The following is a 21,337-nucleotide window of genomic DNA, read 5'->3' as shown; positions in this document are numbered from 1 at the left end:
TTTTCTGTCTGCAAAGCAGCACTGCATCTGTTCAAGTGACAGCTCCAGAGACCATCAATGACGCTGAACAACAACAGGAAATTAAATCAAAGAATTTGCAGAGGAATCCAGAGCTTTCCTTCCTTTCCACCACAGGCCACAGAGGCCTTTCCTTCTCAAGGGAAGGCAGGAATATGCAGCTCAGTGAACCAGCCCAAGCCTCCAAACCTCTCTTCTGGCCATCCCTGTTCCCACAGACTGGGCACTGAGGACAAGCTTTTCCTTTGGCCAAGTGAAGCTACAATCCAGGAGCGTGATTTGGCCCAAATTGATGTATCCAAGGGAATACAGGATGAGTCCAAACTTCCCTTGCATTTGAGAGACCAGGGGAACCTTCTCACCTCCTTTGCACCCACTTCCATCAAATCCTTCCAAATGACAGCACAAAGAAGTTTTCAAAGAGCCACAATAAAATAGTTTCCTTGAGAAGAATTGCATTTGTGCTCAGAGTGAGAAGCAGCTCTGGGCCATTTACTGTCCTTAGGAAAATTAAATGCCACTATTTTTTGCCAGTAATTATTGCCATCTACTAGTTACTGCCATTAAAAAAACTCAAAAACCAAAACCTCACAGGAATGAGAAAATATAATGTTTATTAGAAGAAGACACCATGGTACATCAAGCTATAAAGAGACTCCTGACAGATGATGATTCTTTAAAAAATAAGAATAGAAACAAGACAACCACACTGGCCAGACTGAACAAACCTTAACACAAAACAGCAGTTCCTATGCAGGTCCAGGTGCAGGCAGCTGAGTAACCAAAAACACTTATCAACATCAGAGGGACTGAGTAGTTACCAAAACAGCTGGGTTAAGCAGAAGAACAGCCTATAGAACCATTTATATTTATACACATATAAAAGGATAAAAACAACTCAAATTCAAGTAACTTTAGTTTTTAAGTTATGTTATATACATTTTTTAATATATACTGGGAGAACTAAGGGCATGTATTTAACAAAAGGATTTTAAAAAGCCACAGTCCAGTTTATAATTACCAATTCCTAAATAATTTGGCAAGCATTAAATAATCAGATATATCCTAGATAAAAAGTGCATCAGCATGGTTAACTTTTACCTATTTCTTTATGTAAGTCAAGGCTCTGCATGATGGTTACAGCAAACAGCAGAGCTGCAGCACTGGGAATGCCAGAGCTGCCCATAAGGAATTATTGATATCATCAGAGGTGAGGGGGAACAGACCCACAGCTGCAAAGGACCCAAAATGCTCATCAGCCCACGGCTCCAAAATAGTTTTTATCATCAAGTTTAACCTCCCAAACCAGCCTCTATTCCTGCATGTCACCCAAACAAACATCCAGGCTTACTGCTGGAGGGAATGTGGCATTTCTGTTGGGTGCAATGCAGGGTTTGTACAGAGCTGGTTACTCCATGCAGGCTTTTTTGTGTCACACGATTTCACAACATCCCTCAGTAAAAGGGTTTTGTTCCCAAGCAGATGATGAGGTACCATGGTCAGTAACACAGGCTGGTCAGGCTTGAGCTGAAAGGCCCAAATAATTCCTGTGTTTGAGAGTTCTCAGCGCCAGACACCCGACAGGTACAGAAAAGCCCTGCAAGATGCTACACCCAGGTGTGCACAGAACAGCTTCCTGCAGGAATCCCAACAGGAGCAGAGCTTGCAGCTCTCATTTCTGTTCAGAAGGACAGCAATGCTGTTTGCACTAAATGGACACGGTCGGGGCAGCACCTTCATTGGCATTTCAGAGCCGAGCTGGTACCTAACAAAGTCTTTCAGTGATGGAGATATGACATGTGCATTCATCTCTTCTAAAGAAAACCTTCTCAAACAGAGCTCTTAAAACAACCGTAGCAGCAAACCAGGAGAATAAAGGGTGGACAGGCCTATGCAAACCTACTCAGAGATTTTCTGAAGTGGTTTGTGCACATCTGGAAAAAAAAAAAAAAAAAAGGCAAAACAAGATAGGCATTACTGTTCTTTTTGTGACAGGGTTTGCCAACACCCTCTGACCAGAGGAACCCCTGTAAATGTCATCAGGATCCCTCACACAGGGACTGGCAGGGCACAGACCCAGCTTGGCTCCTCTAAAACTATGATCAGGAGGGCACCTGCAGCACACAACTTACCTGTCCTGCTCAGCTCAGTTCTGCAGCAGAGCCCTGACAACACAGGCTCCAGCTGAGTGAAACAGCAGCGTCTCACAGAGCACTGAGCTGTGACACTGAGCTGGCCCTGGCTCATGGCACAGACACAGCCTGGCCAGGCAGGTAAGGCCAAGCCAGGACTGGCTCTGCTGGCTGGAACAGTCACAGGGGCTGGGAGCTCCCACCCTTGTGCCACCAGCCTCTCATGGTACCAGCTGCTCAACCTTCTTTCCAAAAGGAGGAAAGGATTACTAAAGTTTGCAAATGCTCTCATGTTCACAGTGTTTTCTTCAGGAATGTCATTGCTTCTATTTCAAGGACTCGAGTCACTTCTACCAATACCTTAAAAATCAATTTGCAGCTTGCAACAAAGCTCATCTTTTAAACACACCATTCCCTCCAAATCTTTCTGCTGTGTTCTATGAAAAGTTTTCTTTTAGCTTTTCTTTTAAACCAGAGACATGAGAAATAAAAGAGGTAAACATTATCTTTCCTATACATTAGATATTCACAGATACATTTGATTTTGTTCCTGAAATCCAGCAAAATTAATGGAGAAACTTTAAATGATCTGAAAACTCTCCTTTGTGGTTACAGAAATGGCTGCAGCTGTATCAGCCTTCACCCCTGGCACAGTTTGCATTTTTACTCTGATGGAAGGTATGAGGGTTGGAATGAGAGGGACTCTTCCAACCCAAACCAGTCTACGATTCCATGATTTCCAATCCTTCAGCCTTGCTCTGGATATAAAGGGGAATGGATAATCCATGTTCCTCTTTCAAAGGTTAATAAAAAACAAGACAGGGCTAAAATTTTTACACTCTTTTGAATCTCAACTGACAATGTATTTGCCAACAGGAACATAAATTTATGGCAAAATAAAACAATTCCCAGATTTTCAACTGCAGCAGATGAGGCACTGCACTGATTAACACCCAACTCAAACATTGAACTTGCTGGTTTATGGGCACAGTCCTACTCCTCTCTTCCTGCTTCCCATAAACCCATAAGAAAATGGTTCCATTTGCTTTTGACTTTGATGAGGCTGTTTGTTTCACACCAAGAACTCTCAAGCTAAGAAACACAATAATCTGAAAGATTAAGTGACTGAATAAACACAAATTATTTAACAGTGGAGTTCTAACACATCCTGATTTGAAACAGGGCTAAAATCTTTGATTTCTTGGTGTATTCCACTGCCAGGTGTCCAGCACTGGCATTTTCACCAGCCAGGTCTGCCCTGCAGCACTGCTTCCTTACACAAAACATTTGGGAGGAATTAAAAGCAACAAACAGCATCTTACTGAGTCCAAACTCTGACTGTCTCCATTGATCTCGTGTAAGCAAAAGATTAAACCATTAGTTCTGGTCATCTGAAACAGCAAATACATCTGAAATGTAGCAAGGTGGGAATGAACAGAGGAGCTTTCTTCATTTTTTACCCATTTATCAAGGATCACAGAGTGCTATGTAGAAGGGTTTTGGTAAGATCTCTCCTTTCCCTTCCACAGACACAAAACTAAATTACCTCCAGTTTTCAATCCAAAAGGTCCCCAGAACACAACAGGCTCTGAAATCTCCCCCACAGACACAAACCAGCAGTCTAAATATTCCCTCTACAAAGTTCCAGCGAGTGACTTTGGGACAAACAGTTGACTTGTGGATGTGTCTGAGATGTCACCTGGGTATCTGAAGAGAGCCCAAAGGATCCCAAAGGGTTTTGTGCTTCCTGCACTAAGCTGGGTGTGCAGTGGCAATGACAGTTGAGCAAACACTGTCCAGGAAAGGCTGCATTTCCCCTCTGCTTTCACAGTCCCCCACACCACCCTTCTCTGAGCAAGAAAAGCACATTTTGCAGTACAACAAGCCATAATTAGTCCACGTACAGAATAATGCACTTGGTGGCATTGTACAGACTCTTAAAAGGCTCTATCTGCAACACAGAGCAGCTTCAGGGTTGGATTATCTCTGTGAAAGCAAATAAAACAATAATAATAGCATTAAATATAGGTCATAGCACCTTTGGCATTTTTGTCCAAATAGACTTCAACATAGGACGTGGGGACATAGCCCTCCTCATCTTCGTTCCTTCGGATTCGCGTCCACCCATCGCCTTTGTCTTCTTCTATTACATAGAGCATCTCTCCTTCTGCTACAGAGATTGTTCCTTCATTCTGACCTGCAACACAGAGCAACAGGGACTTCAGGCTGTGCTGCGCAGCAGGAATCAGTAACTCAGGCCATGGGTGGACACAGCTTTTGGTGCATCACTGGCAGCAAGAACAGGGGCTTGTGATTCAGCAGTGTGTACACAAAGAACCAGATAAATGTGATCCTAACAGCAGAGTTTTGGTTCTCTTGTAGAGTTCCTGTGCAACAGGAGATGAATCCCTGTCTTGGTATCTTTTTACAGAATCACACCAGAACCTCACTTGCCCTTTGGCTATTTAAGGTTTAATGAAGGTTTCCCACTTGGCCTTAGCATATGAACTTAAAAAAAAACCCAGTCAGTAAAATGAGGATAAAGTTTACATGATACCTTCAAATGTATAGAGTGCTTTACATGTTCCTATGGTGGGTAGTGGTTCTTCATCATCAAACTCATCATCAAAGTCTGTTGCAGGTACTTTCATCTCAGTCTCCTGGCTCTGCTCCTCTGTGTAACTGCCATCGGGGCTGCTCAAGAGAGGAAAAACACAGCAACTATAGCAACCAACCTCAGCAGCAGACAGAATCACTTGGTCACCAGGCTTGGGGCAAGGGGAGTAACTCCAGCTGGAGCAGCTCAGTGATTCCAGAGCTTGCCTGCAGCTGGCTCTAACTACAGACAGGTGAGAACCCTCATTTTTACCATTAAAAAGCTCCACAGGAGCGAGCGAGGGGACTGTCACTCATTGCAGTCAGACACGCAGCTCTTTGAGGCAGGATATGGCAAGGCCAGGCTGCAGAGCCCTGGTGTGTGCCTGCAGAGGCTCTGCTGCAGCCCCAGCCCTGTACAGATACGGTACCTCTCACGGTCCTGGGCACAGCTGTTCACTCCTGACGGGTTCTGCACCTCGTACACCCCGCTCTGCCGCCGGGGCTGCTCCGGCCGTGCCGGCAGCCGCCCCTCCACCTCTGCCAGCCAGCCCTGCCAGACAGACAGACAGACAGACAGTGTTCACCCTGCTGGGGCACTCCCAGGCTGCAGAACAGACCGGTTTCTAAACATGTTCACGTTTTCCTTTGAGCGGCAGTGGTCAGTTGTTCAAATTCTGGATTGCCTTGCTGAAAAACACACTTATTGAAGACACCCTGAGAGAGAAGCAGTTAACAGCCAGCAGGAGATGATGCTGCTCTAGTCACAATCAAGTAAAATGATGTGTGGCTGCTTAGAGTAGTCTGAGGAACACCAGAAACTCAGCAATTGCTGAAAGCAAGGGAACAAAAGCTGGAAAGAAAGAGCCACTGATTTCAAATGGGTAGGAAGGCAATGGATAGCAAAACCACATCTGAAATTAATGGGCTGTATCTGTTTATGTTCAAAGCACAATGTAGAAAGTGAAATCTTTTCTCAGCTGTCTAATCCTTCTTATGTAATTATAATGGGCTTCATATATTCCAAACACTGCCCCCCTCTCTGCTCTGGAGATTTTATATCTCTGAGCAGCTTCCTGTTCACGGCAGACTGTTCTATAAAACATATTTCATTTGATGGCTTCTGTCTTGCTGTTAGTCTCTAAATGGTGCTTTGCATTTATGTCACTATGATTCTCCACAGACATCTGTAACATGATGCTTCAATTTATTCCATTAATTAAATAATGAAAGCTCTCTGAAGCCCTCTGGGCAGTCCAGAGAGCACTGCATTTTCTCTTCACCTCTGCATAGCACAATTTGATTTCTGTGCCAAATTTACCTGTGGGCTGACAGCCACAGGAGATGGTGCATGTTTATGTTACACAAATCAGCTCAAAGACCCCAATTAATGCAAGTGCTCACGGGGCCCTTGCCCCCACCATACATCTGAAAAAGCCAGGAAGGCCCTGCTCAGACCTGAGCATTTGCTGAGCTGCTTTTTACTGAAATATTTCTTGTCATACCTCGAATTTCTGAACTTCTAATCGCAGCTTTTCAATGTTCTGCCCAAGCTCTGCCAATCTGTGGTCCACACTCGCTGCATCTCCCATCTGGGGGTTCTTGATGTACACGTCTTTCATCTTTGTTAAGGCATCTCTGAGGGACAAAACAAAAATAAAACACATTTAGTGCAGCTGGGGGTGTCTTCTTCACTCTGAGGTTCAATCTAAGCTGTTAGAAAGGAAACTGAGAAAACCCAGATGGGGCTTTTGCCCTGGATAGGACCAACCATTAAAAAAGAACAGTAAAATTATTTGCCAGAAGAGAATTTACACTGTCAGAGATAAAAAACAGTGATTTACCAACAATATGAGAAGATACTTGATATTGATTTTTAGCCTGACGTGGTTTTTTTATGTACTACAACAGTACCTACTTGCTGCCCTGGGGAAAATAATAATAATAAATCTTACAACCATTGCAATCTATGACAGCTCCAACTTTCTAGACTAATACCTTTCCAGTTTTCAAGGCATAGACAAACAGTTGAATCATTATCATCCATCATGGGCTGACCTCCAGTTGAGAAACTGGAACAAAGATATATTGATAAGAGAAATGGAGGGCAAACCAGAAATCCTCACCCTGCCTGTTGCAGCTTGTCTTTAGCAACTCAAATAATCTGAAAGATATTTATTTGTTTCACACTGCTTAAAAGGAAGCTGGCTGCAGATGGTTTGTGTTTGTCACAGCACAGGGACAGACAGACTTGAAGTTACAAAATGTGACCCTGGGTCCAGCTGAGTCCCAGGGCAGCTTCACTCAGCTGTTGATGGACATTTCAGAGCTGAAAATGGAATTATGGGCTGGTTTTAGGCACAACTATTCAGATTTTCTCTAGGCATTAGCTGGTGGGAGAGAGGTTAATGACAGTCCCACGACTCAAGTTAACACACTTTATGCTTTAGAGTTTCCCACCAAACTCTTGACAATTGCAATCCTGTGCCTTTGCCTCGTGTGTATGGAAACTGGGAAAAAGTGTGGGTGGCAGGGAAGTGGGATTGCTCTGTGCCTGAAGCCTTAAGGGACAATGTTGCAAACATATGAGTCACAATTATTACTGTTTGTTTAACTCTTATTTAACTGCTGCTGCTATTTGCTCCATCATAAACTGTCTGAATTTAAATTTCACTCTGCTGCAATTCCATATCTAATTTTAATGCTGGGTTCCCTCTGAATCAATACAGAACAGAAAGAAAAACCTGCAAAAGCTCAGGCAAACCTAAGTTACCACAGAGGAAAAAACCAAAGCAATGAGAAATCATATATCCACATGCAATTTTCTTATCCATGATATAAAATATAAAGGAGAAATTCTGGGTTAGTAGGCAAAATAAGCAGGTTCTTGACAGCAAGCTGACACAAAATGCAGGCACGTGTGTACAAACACAAAGCAGTATTTAGGGAGAGACCAGTTCTGAAATCCTTCAGGGAAGAAAAGTTCTGTGTCTCACAAACAAAACATGCTGAATCTTTAATGCAACTACTGAATGTGAACAAACCAAAGCACAAATACAGGCTGCCAGAATCAATTAAAAGTGTGTAGCTAAAATAGCCTTATTCTTAACCAGAATGATAAATGCAGCCTTGTAGAAAAAGCATTCACGGAATTCATCATCTTCCTGCTTCCAGGAAATCTGAGCTACACATCAGAGAGGATGATGATGATGATGCCATCATGTCATAACAGCCTTTCCTGTTGGGATCTACCCACGTCCATCACACACAGGGGCTCTGCTCAGTGCAATCTCACTTCTCACTGGAGAGGTCTGACTCACCTTGAATCCATCTCTTTCTGAATGTCCCTGTTCAGTTCATCGACCTTTTGCTGCAGCTTCTTTCTTCTTTGCTCAGGTGGGAGATTGCTGAAATCTTCTGGGCCTGCTCCCTGCACAGAGTGGAATGGAGGGTGGGGGGAATATGAAAAAAATTAATAATCAGAGTCTGAAAGAATCCTTTGGGATTGAATTTTGAAAACAGGCCACAAAAAGCTGTGCAAAATCACAGTGGTCTGAAGAATTGTTATCATTTGTACTGTGTTATCAGTCCCTGAATGGTGAGGAATCTGGATGCCCTCAAAATGATCCCAGGAACACATCCTGCTTCCTTCCCTAACAGTGGCTAATGGAAGATAAACTGGAGAACTCCAGAATTCAACAACAAAGATGAGAAATTATTTTTATCTACAGTTTTATCACCAGATTTTTTTTTTAACAGAGTTCCCTTCTCATGGAAAGCTGATCCCTTCCTGCCTTCTTTCACTCTGCTACAAAGAGCATTCCCATAAAAGTAGTTCCTGGCTTTTAGTCCCATGTCATTGCACTTCTGTGCACTGCTGATTGACTGCTGGTCCAACACAGTTAATTTATGTCAGGGGTCTCCTGAACACACCAAGCTAACAGAAGTATTCCCCACTGGACTCTGCAATTTAAAAAACATGCTGCTTACTTCCCAGGGTCCACATTTCATGCCAAAGTCTCTCAGCTTTTCCTCTCTCACTTGTACTCACACAAAAACCAGAAGTTATATCAAAACCTTAGAATCAGTCAGTTTGAAATCATAACCAAAGGGAAAAAAAAAAAAAAAAGTGAAGACCACAGTGGTTACCTTTGTGTGATTCTGCTTGACAACCCCTTTTCTGCCTTCTGCTATGTCTCCTCTTGATTGCCTCAATTTGATATAGCAGATAGATGACACATAAAATACATCCACACTCTTTTCTTCACAGTAACACCTATTTTTGTCTTGCCAGAAGGCAATGGAGGCAGATTGGGTGGGCTATACTGAACACATATCAATACTGATTAGTTGCACCATAAGGGAGTGAGGTTCTTGTGCATAAGCTTGAATTTGGGCATGTTTTGCTTGTTTCAGCTTTTGCTCATTCTCTGTCCCATTTCTAAGGGAGAATTTGGAGGAAGAAGGGTAAAAACACAAAGCTGAGTAACCAAGTTCAGTGGTCCATCAGTTTACTGAGAGCCTGTGAGCAGGGCTGGGCCATCACTCTTGCTAAAACCCCAAATTTCTCCCTGAGGAGAGTGATTTAGATGAGACACTGCCACAAAAGCTGCTCTTCAGACCCTTGGCTCTGTCCTGAATGTGCTGGGACACTGTGTCTTTCTTCTGCAGCTGCAGAACAGCTGTTCAAAGTCTGGGGGTGTCAGAGGGCTGGAGGAAAACCACTCACAGGTCACCTTCTCCTCTGGACTGGCCATTCCAAAGTCACAGAGCAGGCCTGAGGAAATTGCTGATGTATGGTATGTGCTTCTAGTGAAGCTTCGATCATCTGTGCAATAATACACTAAAAATTCCATTTGTGAGACAATGAGAAAGGAAATTTAAGATTTGAAGAAGACTTTGAAGACTTCTTGACTAAGAAAGTTATGCTGATTCTGAAACGTCACCCACACGGAGTCCTACCAGTGTTTACATTACTTGATGTGCCTGGTAGAGGAGAGATCTATTTTAATTTATTCTTTAATGTTTAGATTTTGCTTGACAGCAACTCCCACATCACAACAGACATGAGAGTGATTCAATCTATTTTATGGATAATCTACACTAAAGCCACACACATCTTTTTAAGGCAAAGCATCTGGAGGCAGCTCTGTAAACAAGCAAGCAGTTACAGGAAAGTCTAGATAACATATTCTGACATATCCTCCTCACTCCTAAGCAGAAGAAACAAGCTTAAAAATATCCCCAGCTGTACATTAGTAGAATGCAACAGATAGAGTGAAATATGGAAAGGCATCTTTTTGGTATCTTATTTTTGATTCTTCAACTTTATTCAAGAGTTCTAAGCTGGACTAAATCCAGCACTTGGCTCACAGTGCTTCAGCCCAAAGCAGGGGTGTTGCACAGAACTGCACAGCCAAGGCTGGCAGGTGACCTCACTCCAAATTTAGTCTGTGCTCAGGAATTTCCTATCAGAAGCTGAAGCCCCTGCTCCAAAAAGGAGAGTCAAGGAGCAGTTTTTGTACACACTGGGCACATTTCATGCTCTCAAGCACAAGCACACCTGGGCTATCTCTCAGATCATGGACATTGCCCAGGTTTTTTAGAAATGCTGCAGCAGTGAGGTGAGGGGAAAGCTGAGCTATTTCTGATGTGCTGCTCACAAGGTCTCCTTGCAGAAATGTAATGAGATTTAGGATTCAAATTGTCCCAAGATGAAGGACTGTGAAAACAGAGGCTGTGTTAGAACCCATTTCTCAGCTGAAGCTACATGTGAGGAGAGCATGAGCTTTTTCAGGCCAGTTTTGGCTCTTGCATAGTGAGGATCCAAGAGGAGATTACAAAAAGCTGCTTTTCTCCATCTGAGGTGAAAATATCCCTCCCTGCACATCTTTCCAGTTTCTGCAATTCCCAGGGAAAGGCCGTGCCAGCCATTTTTGGAGGATTTATTCCTACATGCAAAGGCTTGACTCAGCTCCACAGCACACTAGCACTGTGACCAAGAAAATTAGTGGAAATCCAGTGCAAGTGCATTGGGCTCCCTGGACAGTGGCTTTTGGCAACAGCCAAAAGAAGGTTTGCAAGTATTCCATCATTCCACTCCCATCATTCCTCAGACCTACCACAGGTCTTTGGTGAGAAGCAACCTTGCTAAAGGAGCCCAAGAAAGTCACTGTGCCACCAGAGCAGCAGCAGGACCCAAAACTGCCAGGGCTGCTCCAGGCAGCTCTGGAGGCCCACAATGATGTATCCAAGCACAAGATATATGTAGAATCATGGAATGGTTTGTGTTGGAGGGGATCTTAAAGCTCATCTTGTTCCAACCCCCTGCCACAGGCAGGGACACCTTCCATGATCCCAGACTGCTCCAAGCCCCGTCCAGTCTGGCCTTGGACACTTCCAGGGATGGGGCAGCCACAGCTTCTCTGGGCAACCTGAGCCAGGGCCTGCCCACCCTCTCAGGGGAGGAAAAGAGCACCCAAAGGCACAAACCAGTGAGGAATAACAGAGCTTGGAAGCTGACACAGTTTAGGTGCCCCTGTGGATCCTTTGAGGTCCCCAAATGCCATCACCAGCTTGGCTCTTGTGTGTTTGCACAAGGTGGGGCAGCAAACCAGGCACATTTTCCTGCTGAGGGGCTCTCCAGGGCCAGAGGAATGTGGACAAGCTGTCAGGGACATAGCAAGGTGTGCAGTGTCTCAAGCAAAACAATACCTTGTGCAGGGAGTTCAGCACGTAATTTGCTTTCCCAGGTCTGTTCATCCCTTCCCTTTCCAGCTCAGTAACATCTTTATCTTACCATAGTTCAAGCAACCTTCCCAGCTGCATCCAAGATGGAATTTAGGATTCACACACATACATATCTCTCAATTTGGAAATTCAAATCAGATTGAGTTAACCTTGTTGGTTAAGGTTTACAGAACTTTAATTAATGTCATTATTGGTTATTCTGAAGGACTACATAGGGCTGTAAAATGTAGGTGATAATGATGCAAATTTCCAGTAATACTGTACATGGAAAGCAAACTTTGCAGCTACTTTACACAGAAAGACATGCATGGCTCTCTGGAAAAAGTCCAGCAAGTGCAGAGACCTTTATTTTAATTTTTTCCCCCTTCTTTTAATGTTTAATGTATACTTATACAGTAGCAGAATTACTTGGTACTGTTTTTCTACATTTTCATAGCCCTAGATTATAAAACTGAAAACTAAACTATGTATTAGAGTTAATTTTTTAGCAGCTTATTAGAAGACTGAATTCTGATCACCTCTATTAGACTCCAGACCTGTGTATTCAGATTTATCTGATAAATGTCAAAAAAAGCAAACACAAAGAAGAAACAAATTTAACGGTTAATTTCAGTGTCATGTCACATGTGGCACAGTGCACATTAAAACACACACAGGAAATTGTGATTAAAACACAGGACAGGCATGCTGTAAATGTGCTTACCAGCTTGAGAGAAAGCTTCATGTAAAATTGGAGAGATACAGGGTGGGGGGAGAGAGAGAAAAAACAACAGTGCATCAGTAGAAGAGGAACTTTTTCAGGCTGATGTTACAATAAAATGACACAATCCTCTTGCTGTTGGAAGGCAAAATGGGTCACACTAACAGATCTGTGCAAAAGTTCACAAGATGGGCTTGGGCAGCTGCCACAACCTGGCCAGAAACAGGAATGGGAAGTGCTGGACCTGGGCACAGGTGGAATTGGCCCTGGACTGACTACAACAACAACACTTGGAGTTCTCATCACAGCAACATCACTGAGGTGGGGAAAACTCACAGCTTGCAAATGTATGGGCATCACTTTAGATCAAAAACATGCTGAAATGCATCAGCCTCTTCATGGAAGGGCTTTGGGGGGGTAACCCCTGAGCCAAATCTCAGTGGAGGGGTGAGGAATGGCTCCAGCAGCACCCCAGCACCATGGGATCTCCAGGGAATGCCTGGTTCTCTGGCTACAGCCAAAGGACAACACCCCTGGACTGTCCCTGTGGACTGCAGAGTGCTGCCCAGGCAGGCACAGAAAGCCATTTCACATTCTTGAACAATTCACAAACAAATACTCAGACTCAAACGTACTTTGGCCATAGCCAGACAAGGTCAGGCCCAAGGAGGAGGAAAAAAAATATCTATTCTCTTGACATCAAATTGGTTCTATGACAGCATGGTAAGACATTATTCAACCTCTTTAAATGTTATACATGATCTAATTCTTCAGAAGTTACCACATTTCCTGGGACAGAGCCCAAACATTATCATTTAGTTACTCTGGGAAAGCAGAGTGTGCCCATGGAGCTGCGTCTCTGCCCTGCCTCACCTGCACACACAGCTCTGGGCAGGTGCCCCAGGAACTCCCAGGTGAACAACTGTGCCTGGGCACACAACCAGCAAAATTCCCAAAGCCTCTTCCAGCACTGCAAAATGACAAAACAGCTGCAGCTCAGAAGGATTTCCAAGAGATAGGGGGACTAACAGTGCTCGGTTCTGTGCCAAGCACAAGCGAGCTGTGGCTCAGGATCTAAAGGCAGATAGAAAAGGAGAATTCAAACTCCACTCAGCATCCTCCTCCTCCTGCAGCAGGCACTGAGCTGCCCTGCCAGCTCTCAGGACAGCTGTGAAATGCTCCAGCAACGCAACAAACCTGAGGTGCATAAAAGCACACTCTCCATGTTAACAGCAGCTGAAAGTAAAAGCTGGGAAATGCCTCTCTCCAGGCAAGGATTTGTGCTGCCAGATTTGGGAACCTCTTTCCATTCGAGTTCTCTGCCACTACCAACAGCTCCTGGCAATGGTGTTCTCAAACAGATGCTTCATTTTTAGCAAAAACACAGTTCATTAGGATTGGATTTAAAATAAAGGCTCCACATCTCTTGTGGGTGGCTGATTTAAGAAATACACTTTTTTTTTTTTTCCTAAAATAACAATTCCCATTAGTTACCAGGATTTGTACAGCAACACATGCCAGCCATTCAAGGAAAATAAATGGTCTTGAAATAATAATGAAATGCTGCATCTGAACTGATCATTCAGTGATAAGGCAGCAGTGACACTTCCCTCTGCAGTCCAGTCCATTAGGGAACAAATACATGACAATCATCACAGTGCCATGAAGAAATTCACCCTCTGAGCTAGAGAGGCCATTAAAAAAATAAAGCAAACAAAACCAATCCATTGGAGAGAGTAATCATAGAAGGAGAAAGAATGGTCTGAAGAAATTCAGCGTAGGCAGCTTGTGTTTGCATCATTGCTTTAGCACTCCTGTGAACTTTAGCATAGACATGATCAGCACAAATTGAGATTCTTGTACATAGCTACAGACAAGACTCATGGTGCAGAATAAATATTTACCTATGAAGCACTCTAAAAAGGCACAAATGTATGCTACATGCGCTAGTGGCTAAACACTACTCACTCTAAAGGCACTAAATACTGCGGAGAATCATCTGCATCAAGGCTATTCTTTTGCTGCAAATTCAGCAAATTTAAAAGGGATTACAGACACTGTATGCCCAATTCTTTTGCTGTTAAGTATGACAAGAATAGAGAACTTATTAATAGCATTTCCAAATAGTACATCAGGGATTGTTATAACCAGTATAAATAAAGCAGTTCATAGGCTGGAAACAATGAAATGCTGAAATAAGTCATATTCACAGTTTTTCATTTCTGAAATTTATTGGTAATTTTACATGACAGTGATTCAGTTTCTATAAACAAATATAAGCAGATTGAAAATAAATCTGCATTAAACACTACATAACTACTTTTGCCCATTCTGTTGGGTTTTCACAGCTAGAAACTTGCTCACAGCTCCTGGGAGAACAAAGGCATTTTCCACCCAAATGATCAAATAAGTTACATTTCCTTGAAATGAGCAAATGTGTTTCAAGCTGTCAATTTAAACCAAGCCTAGCTCAGTCTTGCAGGGAAAAAATGAAGAGTCTAAGAGCCACAAGCTTCAATAACACATGAGAGAGCATGAGAGCCAGCAGGTCCATGTGTTATTGGACAGTCACGGCCACTAACCTCACTTACAGAAATCAGGGTTCACATAAATCACTGGACTTTCATATATACAACCAAGAGGTAACTTTTTATTTTTTTTTTTAGTGGCCCTGTAAAAATCTCCCCATACTCTGCTTTGTCCAAGTAGCAGATTTAAAGGTTACATGCCTTTTGATTCCATGAACTATCATCATTATAGACAGCTCATAGAAGTTTCCAAAGGCTCTAGAGAGTGCTCACAACCAAGGCACAGAATTCCTGCCCATCAGGCCTCGTGATGCTCAAGACTGCATTCATTAAATAATTTAAAATAAATGTGCAGAACCTGTTTACAAAACTTTGGATTTCACAGGTCCAGCTACTTTAACAGTGCCAATTTCAGCATTTCCAGGACTAGCAGACATTATCTTTCCTGCACATCACACCATGAGCTGCCACTTGCCTCCCACCAAATTTTCCTTGGCTCTTTGACAAAGCACATTCCCACAGCACACTCGGGCCGGCGTTGTAAGTGGGGTTAGCGACTGTGTAGCAACAGTATGGGCTGATCACACCATACTCAGACTTACAACATATTCCCTAGCCTCAACGGCACACGTGGGTGTCCCTAAAGTCCTCTTCATGAGTTCTTTGTGAATATACAAAGACTGTGTCTGCTGGTGAGTCAGCAAGAGAAAACACACATTGGTTACACTGAGGATGAGCGCGGCACCTCTGTGTTCACTGCTTCTACAGCAAAAGACAGCTTGGTGTTTAACTACCCTCAAGGTGCAGTGGGAGCCTCCTAGGAACCAGGTGGATATTAAGAGTCCAGCATGCTCAGAGAGATCAGAAAACATGGTATTTTTAAATGCTTCTTTAAATACCAAGGTCAGAAAACATCTCTCTCGGTGCTAGAACAAGCCATGGATTTAATGACCCCACCCACCAGTCTTGGCACAGAGAGAGACACTTACATTAGACCATCAAGTGTTCCCAGGGCAGAGAACAGAGCAGGATGGAGAGGGGGTGGTTTTTTTGCTGTCTCTGCATGCTCACAGAGCAACAAAGTACTGATCAGTGGGGCAGAGTCAGAGCTGGGTGTCGGACAGGAGTGCACAGAGTGTCACAGGAGACGGGCGGGGAGGGACAACAGCAACGGGTGCAATGGAAATAAAATCATATTGTAATGGAGTCAACAACTTCCACTAGAAAGGAAACCACAAAATTTCCTCCATGTGCTTTATGGAACTTGGATACTGGCAGTAATGTCTGCCCCAGCTCCCAAACCATCCTCCCTGCTCAGTCACTTCCCGGGCTCTGGGGAGAGGGAGGACAGGAAAGCCAAGTTCACACCAGCACACAGAGTCATTCAAAGGTGTAAGTTCTACCCCTGGATGTTGTTAGTTTGGAGGATTGCTCTTTTAAAAAAAGGTGCTGATGTTACTGCAGCTGCAGCAATAAAACTAAAATAAAACACAAAATTAGTACCAACCGGCAGAATACCAAGTTTCTTTTGTCCTCAAAATGGAATTAGAAAAAGCAGAGCAAGCATAAATGAAATTATAAGTTATGTAACTGGTTCCTCATTCTTTGTGCTCTTCTGGCTTTAACTTCCCTAAAGAGATGAAGTTGATTTGAAGTGCTACACTAATTTCATAGTGTCTTTTAAAGCATCTATTAGAAAAAATATCCACAAAACAATGTATGATAGTTTTTCCTAGTTCTGATCCATAATAAGTTTTCTAACAGCTTTACAGTATTCTCTATAATGGACATTTCTGTTGCTGGGGTTAGAAGAAAAAAGCTTGGAGGAAAAATACAAAAATGTGATTAGAAAACCATAGACACTGACAAGAGTCAGCACCTGAATGTTTAATTTTTTTAAAATTTTGTTTAAACAGACTAGGATTTCATATTGGCAGTGACCACTGATACTGGTATTGGTGCCTCCACATTAACCTTGCATCTGTTGTGAATTGTTCAGGCATCTGTTTCCTTCCATGAAAACAAGATTCATTGCATTTTTGGTTTGGAAGCAAAATTAAAACCAGACTGAGTGCAAGACATATCATAGCTAATTATATAATTTGTTTTAACAGTCACCAGTGATTTTGCCAAATGCAACCTAAGATGCTAAACCAAAATTTTGAAAGGAAATTACTAAAACACACTCCCTCTCCAGACACGTTGTGATCTCACAGATTTCATGGAGGAGTTTATGGGAATCCATTCATGTGTTATGTTTCAAGGATCAATTACAATGTGCAATTCCTGCTGCTGGAATTTATCCTGCAATGGTCTCAGGACTTGCTCATGTCAGATAGTTACTTTTCCTTATTCTTTAAGACAGTGAGAAAAAGGAGTGTGATCCCCTTTTTTCTGAAGTAAACTTTTTTCACTGGCTTTGTAGGATTTGAGAGCTCAAAGGTTATCAAGAAATCCAGTAAGCACCTGCTTGGCAATTTGGCTGAATACTCTAAAATAAGACTTAAAGAGCCTTGTGGGCACCTTCACTGAAGGTGTCTGGAGTGGAATTCTGCCAAGGAACAAACCCAGCAGTGCAGAGACAATTCAAAGCAAATTAAATGATCCAGAGTCCAAACTCCTGTTACACTGTGCTGCCCTGCTGGTCCTTGCATGACCTTCCAAAAATCTGTTTCCCTGATGTACAGATCAAACATTCTTCTGTGCAGAGGAGAGTTCCACCCTCCATCCCCCTCATTCCTCTGAGAACATCACCATCCAGGATCCCTGACATTAATGCTCACGCTCCTGAGTAAAACTGAGATGGTTTTGGATTTTACAAGGGAATGGGAAAGCACTGAATAAAGGAAACCTTACTAAACTTAATAAGATTAAAGCAGAATTAACAGTATTGTCTAGCTGTACCTAATATAACAGGAGTCATATCAACTGAAAGAAACACCAAACACTCATTTTTCACCTGATAAATTAAAATGATTTGTGGGTGGTTCTTTATTTTCCTTTTGCATGGTTAGAATGATTTTATTTTTGAAGGTCATATGGCACTTTGATGATCTCTTAGTCTGACCATTTGTAAAATCACCAAGGACCTATAAAAATGTGAATTTTTAAATGAGACAGAGCAAGCTGCCAAAGGTTTGCAGCCTCTCCTCCTCCTCCATATCTCTGGATGATCCATGGGGCCTGAATTCATCCCTCTGGGATAAGAGATGATTATCTGAATACTGGACATCCAAATCCTCAGGATGAGTCAGGCAGGAAAAGTATTTACACACAAACATCCTGGTAGCTGACAGGGGAAGGAAATGAAATAGCAAAAGAACACAGTGAAAGGTTTAAAATGAAGATTTAGCAATAGCCCTTCCTTGCACATTCTCAATGAATGTGTCAGCAGAAATTAGAGGGATTCCAGAGAAAACTGTAGGACATTGTTCTCATTACTTTGCCTTTCACACAAAGCACTTAAAAAAATAAGGCATGCAGAATTCTCAAGGTATGCTTGGATTTCTTAGATTGCTAATACATAAAATAATGGCCTTCCTTCAGCAATTCTTAAAATCATTTAGTTATAACTGCTTATATGGCCAAGCAATCAGCCAAAGAGTACATTCAAAATACAAACTGGTGAAGTGCCCATGGAACTACAAACCAGTATTTTTAAGTCAATAAGAAATACTCAGCACTATTTTCAACCTTCTGTTCTCTGAATGCCACCATGGAGCATCAGATTGCAACACACCCCTGACCTCCAGCAGTGCCTGCACCCCTGAGTGACCCAGCACTGCCAGGACAATGAGAGCTCCAGTTGCCACCCCTGGAGTGGTGCCACCACCCAGCACATCCTCAGCTCTGCTGCTGCACAAGCAGAACTGAAAGTCTGTCTCCACCTGGTAAAACCACTGAGAAGATGCTCTGAGTCAAACTGCAACTGAGGAGAGACACGTACAGAACCTGCCTTTGGGGAGTTTAGAATCTTCCCACTTCCCCAGTGAAACAGGGATGGGAAGAAATGGGATTTTTTGTGTTCTGAGTGTCCCATTAAGTGGCTGTTTCCTAGCAAAGAATTGAAACTGTTTAAAACATTTATTTTTAACTGCTCTGTCTGTAACCAGATGAGACAGTGCATTGTTTACAGCATTGCTCTCAGTTCTTTGTAACCAGCCACTGAAGTTCCCCATGGAAATCATCCCTGCTTTTATACAGCTCCAGTCCTCAGTCCTAAATGAGTGCCTGGAGCAGAATTTGGGCTTTTTTAAGTAGTCACTTCCTCACTGTTACTGTCTGCTCTAAAAAAACATAAAATACTGAACACTTTTGTCTCCTTCCTGTAATTTATCCAGGAGAAAATAATTCTAAGGACTTTCACCTAGGAGGCAAAGCCGTGCTGTGCCAGCAAATGCTCAGTAGAACCATGTCATGTGTGAGTTTCTGGGAAGATAAAGTCTCATTTTTGTTTGAAAAATGGCAAATTTAATCTCAGGAACCTGACATTTTATTTACTGCTTATGAAGACCACCAATGAGAGGATTTGATTTCACTCAAACGCTTTAACATTGGTTTATGACCATAACCACAGCTGCTGTCAGCAACAGGAACAGCAGCTGACCTGGAAAACACCTCAGGCCATATTTCCTTCTTTATCAGCAGCAAAGGTGACAGGGACACCGAGCTAGGAACAGTGTTGATGTGTCACAGAGTGCTGGTCCAGTGTGACCTAAACCCACATGAATCCCCAAATCAGCCATGGAGGCCTTCAGCATCTTTCCACCATACAGTGCTTAAACCAGCACTAACACACTGCAGTGCAGCTGCTGGCAGGGGAATCCCAAATCCTGCTCCCTCAGAACCTCTCCTCTGTCATTTGGAGCTTGCATTCTGCACCAGTAAAGCTTTTGCACACAGAAAATAATTTTGAACTATGCATCATGGCACTGAGAATTGTGTCCTGGTCTTCCCTGAGCTGGCAGCCCTGCCTTAAAGCACACATAGACCATGGAAAGGCTTTGTTACCACCCAGAATCAGTACACCTTTCTCATCTCACCAGTTTCTTCTGGCATGACTCAGTTACTGCACAGACTGACACTGAACCATGAGCTGAGGCCTGGTGACTGGAACAGAAGCTCCCACTGCTCCAGTGACAACATCACATCTTTCCAGACTCGATTTTTACCAACTGAAATCACAACTATTATCTCCTAGAATCCCTCCTAATTTACTCTTCTCCTTCTGACAGACATTGAGCTGAATTCACCCTGCTAGCAAAAAACTAAAGACTTTGACTTCTTACATGAGTATTACTGAATGTTCAGCTCCTCCTTCTGTATTTTGTCCAACCCCTCCTCCCCCAAGAGGGTAATTTCCAACAGCAACTTTTTGTGGTTTCATTGTGGGGGTTTTGACTACAAATGGCTTTATAGGTTGGGAACCCTTGGATTTGTCTGCATGTTATGATAAAACACAATGGAACCATTCACAAAACAAAAGTTTTTACATAACAGAACGTGCAATAAAAGCGCAAGAAAGAAAAGGAAGAGAGAAAAAGAGAGAGAGAGAGGTATCCAGAGGAGAACTTACCCCGCGCTTTAGGCTCCTGAAGCAGTGGATTTTGGGTTTGGAGGTCATGAACTCGTTGAAGCGATGGGAGAGGGGTTCCTTTTGCTGCTTGGGAGACTGGGGGCCGTTGGGAACAGCAGAGGGTGAGGCAGAGGCAGGGGGAGGAGGAGGGGGCTGATGGGGGGATGTTAAAAGGGACATAAGCTACGTATAAGAGATGGAGAAGTGACAGAATAAAAACCAAAATAAAAAGATAAAACACAAAACGAAAATAAGCATCAAAACCAATATTTGAAATCCAGAGAAAAAACCAATTAAATAATTAAATATTAAAGGCCATGGTTCAAAAGAGGGGAGAAAGCAGTAGTTAAAAGAGTCGTGTTAAATGAAGATTTGTGATAAATGAAAGTATTAGTAAGTGATGCAACAGAAGAGTAACACAAAAGTATTTTGAAGGAAGCTCATGCAGACTCTTCCATGCAGCACTATCCCCATATTTTGCCCTGTTCTGCTCTGTGGACAGCTCGGAACAATGCATATGGATAGAGCTTTCAAATACCTGAATTTAAATGGATCAGATAAGGAAGGTACCTTAGTGCCCAGTAGCGTTTCTATTATCTGGAAAACAACAAACCACATTCCTTCCTGCTTCCAAATCATACCTCAGCAATGTGCATCACACTTCACTTGTACAGATCATTCTATGAATTTGCTCAGGAGTTAGTCCTGGTTGTGTTTTTATTCTGGCTACACTGATGTAAGCACCAGACAGCGAGTCCTCTCTCACACCAGCACTACAGGAATGATCCCTTGTGAACAGGAGGATTTTTAGATCTCAAATTTAAGAGGTTTGGGAAAGGGTCAGGGCAAGAGTGAGGTCAAAAAAACCAAAGCTATTCTGGGCTTCCATCAGTGTTACTGAAACCTGATTGAGTCCAGTCCCCCTGACATGTCCTGGTAACCCCAGATAAATGCTGCCATGCATTATGGTGTAAAGTATGACAGTGGAATGAAAAAGGTTTAATGGGTACATAAGTTAATATGGCCCTTTAAACAGTCA

At 42.9% G+C, this 21,337-nt stretch overlaps 1 protein-coding gene across 15 annotated transcripts in view; it reads right to left on the bottom strand.

Annotated features, from left to right (window-relative positions):
• Positions 1-613: 613 nt before the first annotated feature.
• The window catches only part of FNBP1 (formin binding protein 1), a 95,675-nt gene continuing 74,951 nt past the window's right edge, over positions 614-21,337 (bottom strand). For 2 of the 15 annotated variants that reach the window (XM_033518519.1, XM_033518518.1), the window contains 10 exons: positions 20,299-20,481; positions 15,326-15,412; positions 12,199-12,213; positions 12,014-12,049; positions 8,066-8,175; positions 6,251-6,383; positions 5,177-5,298; positions 4,708-4,847; positions 4,189-4,347; positions 614-1,952 (listed from right to left, as the gene is read on the bottom strand). In XM_033518519.1, the coding sequence (XP_033374410.1) occupies positions 1,918-1,952; positions 4,189-4,347; positions 4,708-4,847; positions 5,177-5,298; positions 6,251-6,383; positions 8,066-8,175; positions 12,014-12,049; positions 12,199-12,213; positions 15,326-15,412; positions 20,299-20,481 (1,020 nt within the window). In that variant the 3' untranslated portion in view covers positions 614-1,917. Of the gene's footprint in view, positions 1,953-4,168; positions 4,348-4,707; positions 4,848-5,176; positions 5,299-6,250; positions 6,384-8,065; positions 8,176-12,013; positions 12,050-12,198; positions 12,214-15,325; positions 15,413-20,298; positions 20,482-20,868; positions 20,896-21,337 lie in introns of those variants that run through there. The other 13 variants (XM_033518529.1, XM_033518530.1, XM_033518532.1 and 10 more) reach the window with 12 other exon arrangements.

Source organism: Parus major, chromosome 17 (assembly GCF_001522545.3).
Source record: "Parus major isolate Abel chromosome 17, Parus_major1.1, whole genome shotgun sequence".
In the NCBI taxonomy this organism is placed as follows: Eukaryota; Metazoa; Chordata; class Aves; order Passeriformes; family Paridae; genus Parus; species Parus major.
The sequence above is the reverse complement of the archived record's forward strand: the minus strand, read 5'-3'. Positions and strand labels throughout refer to the sequence as shown.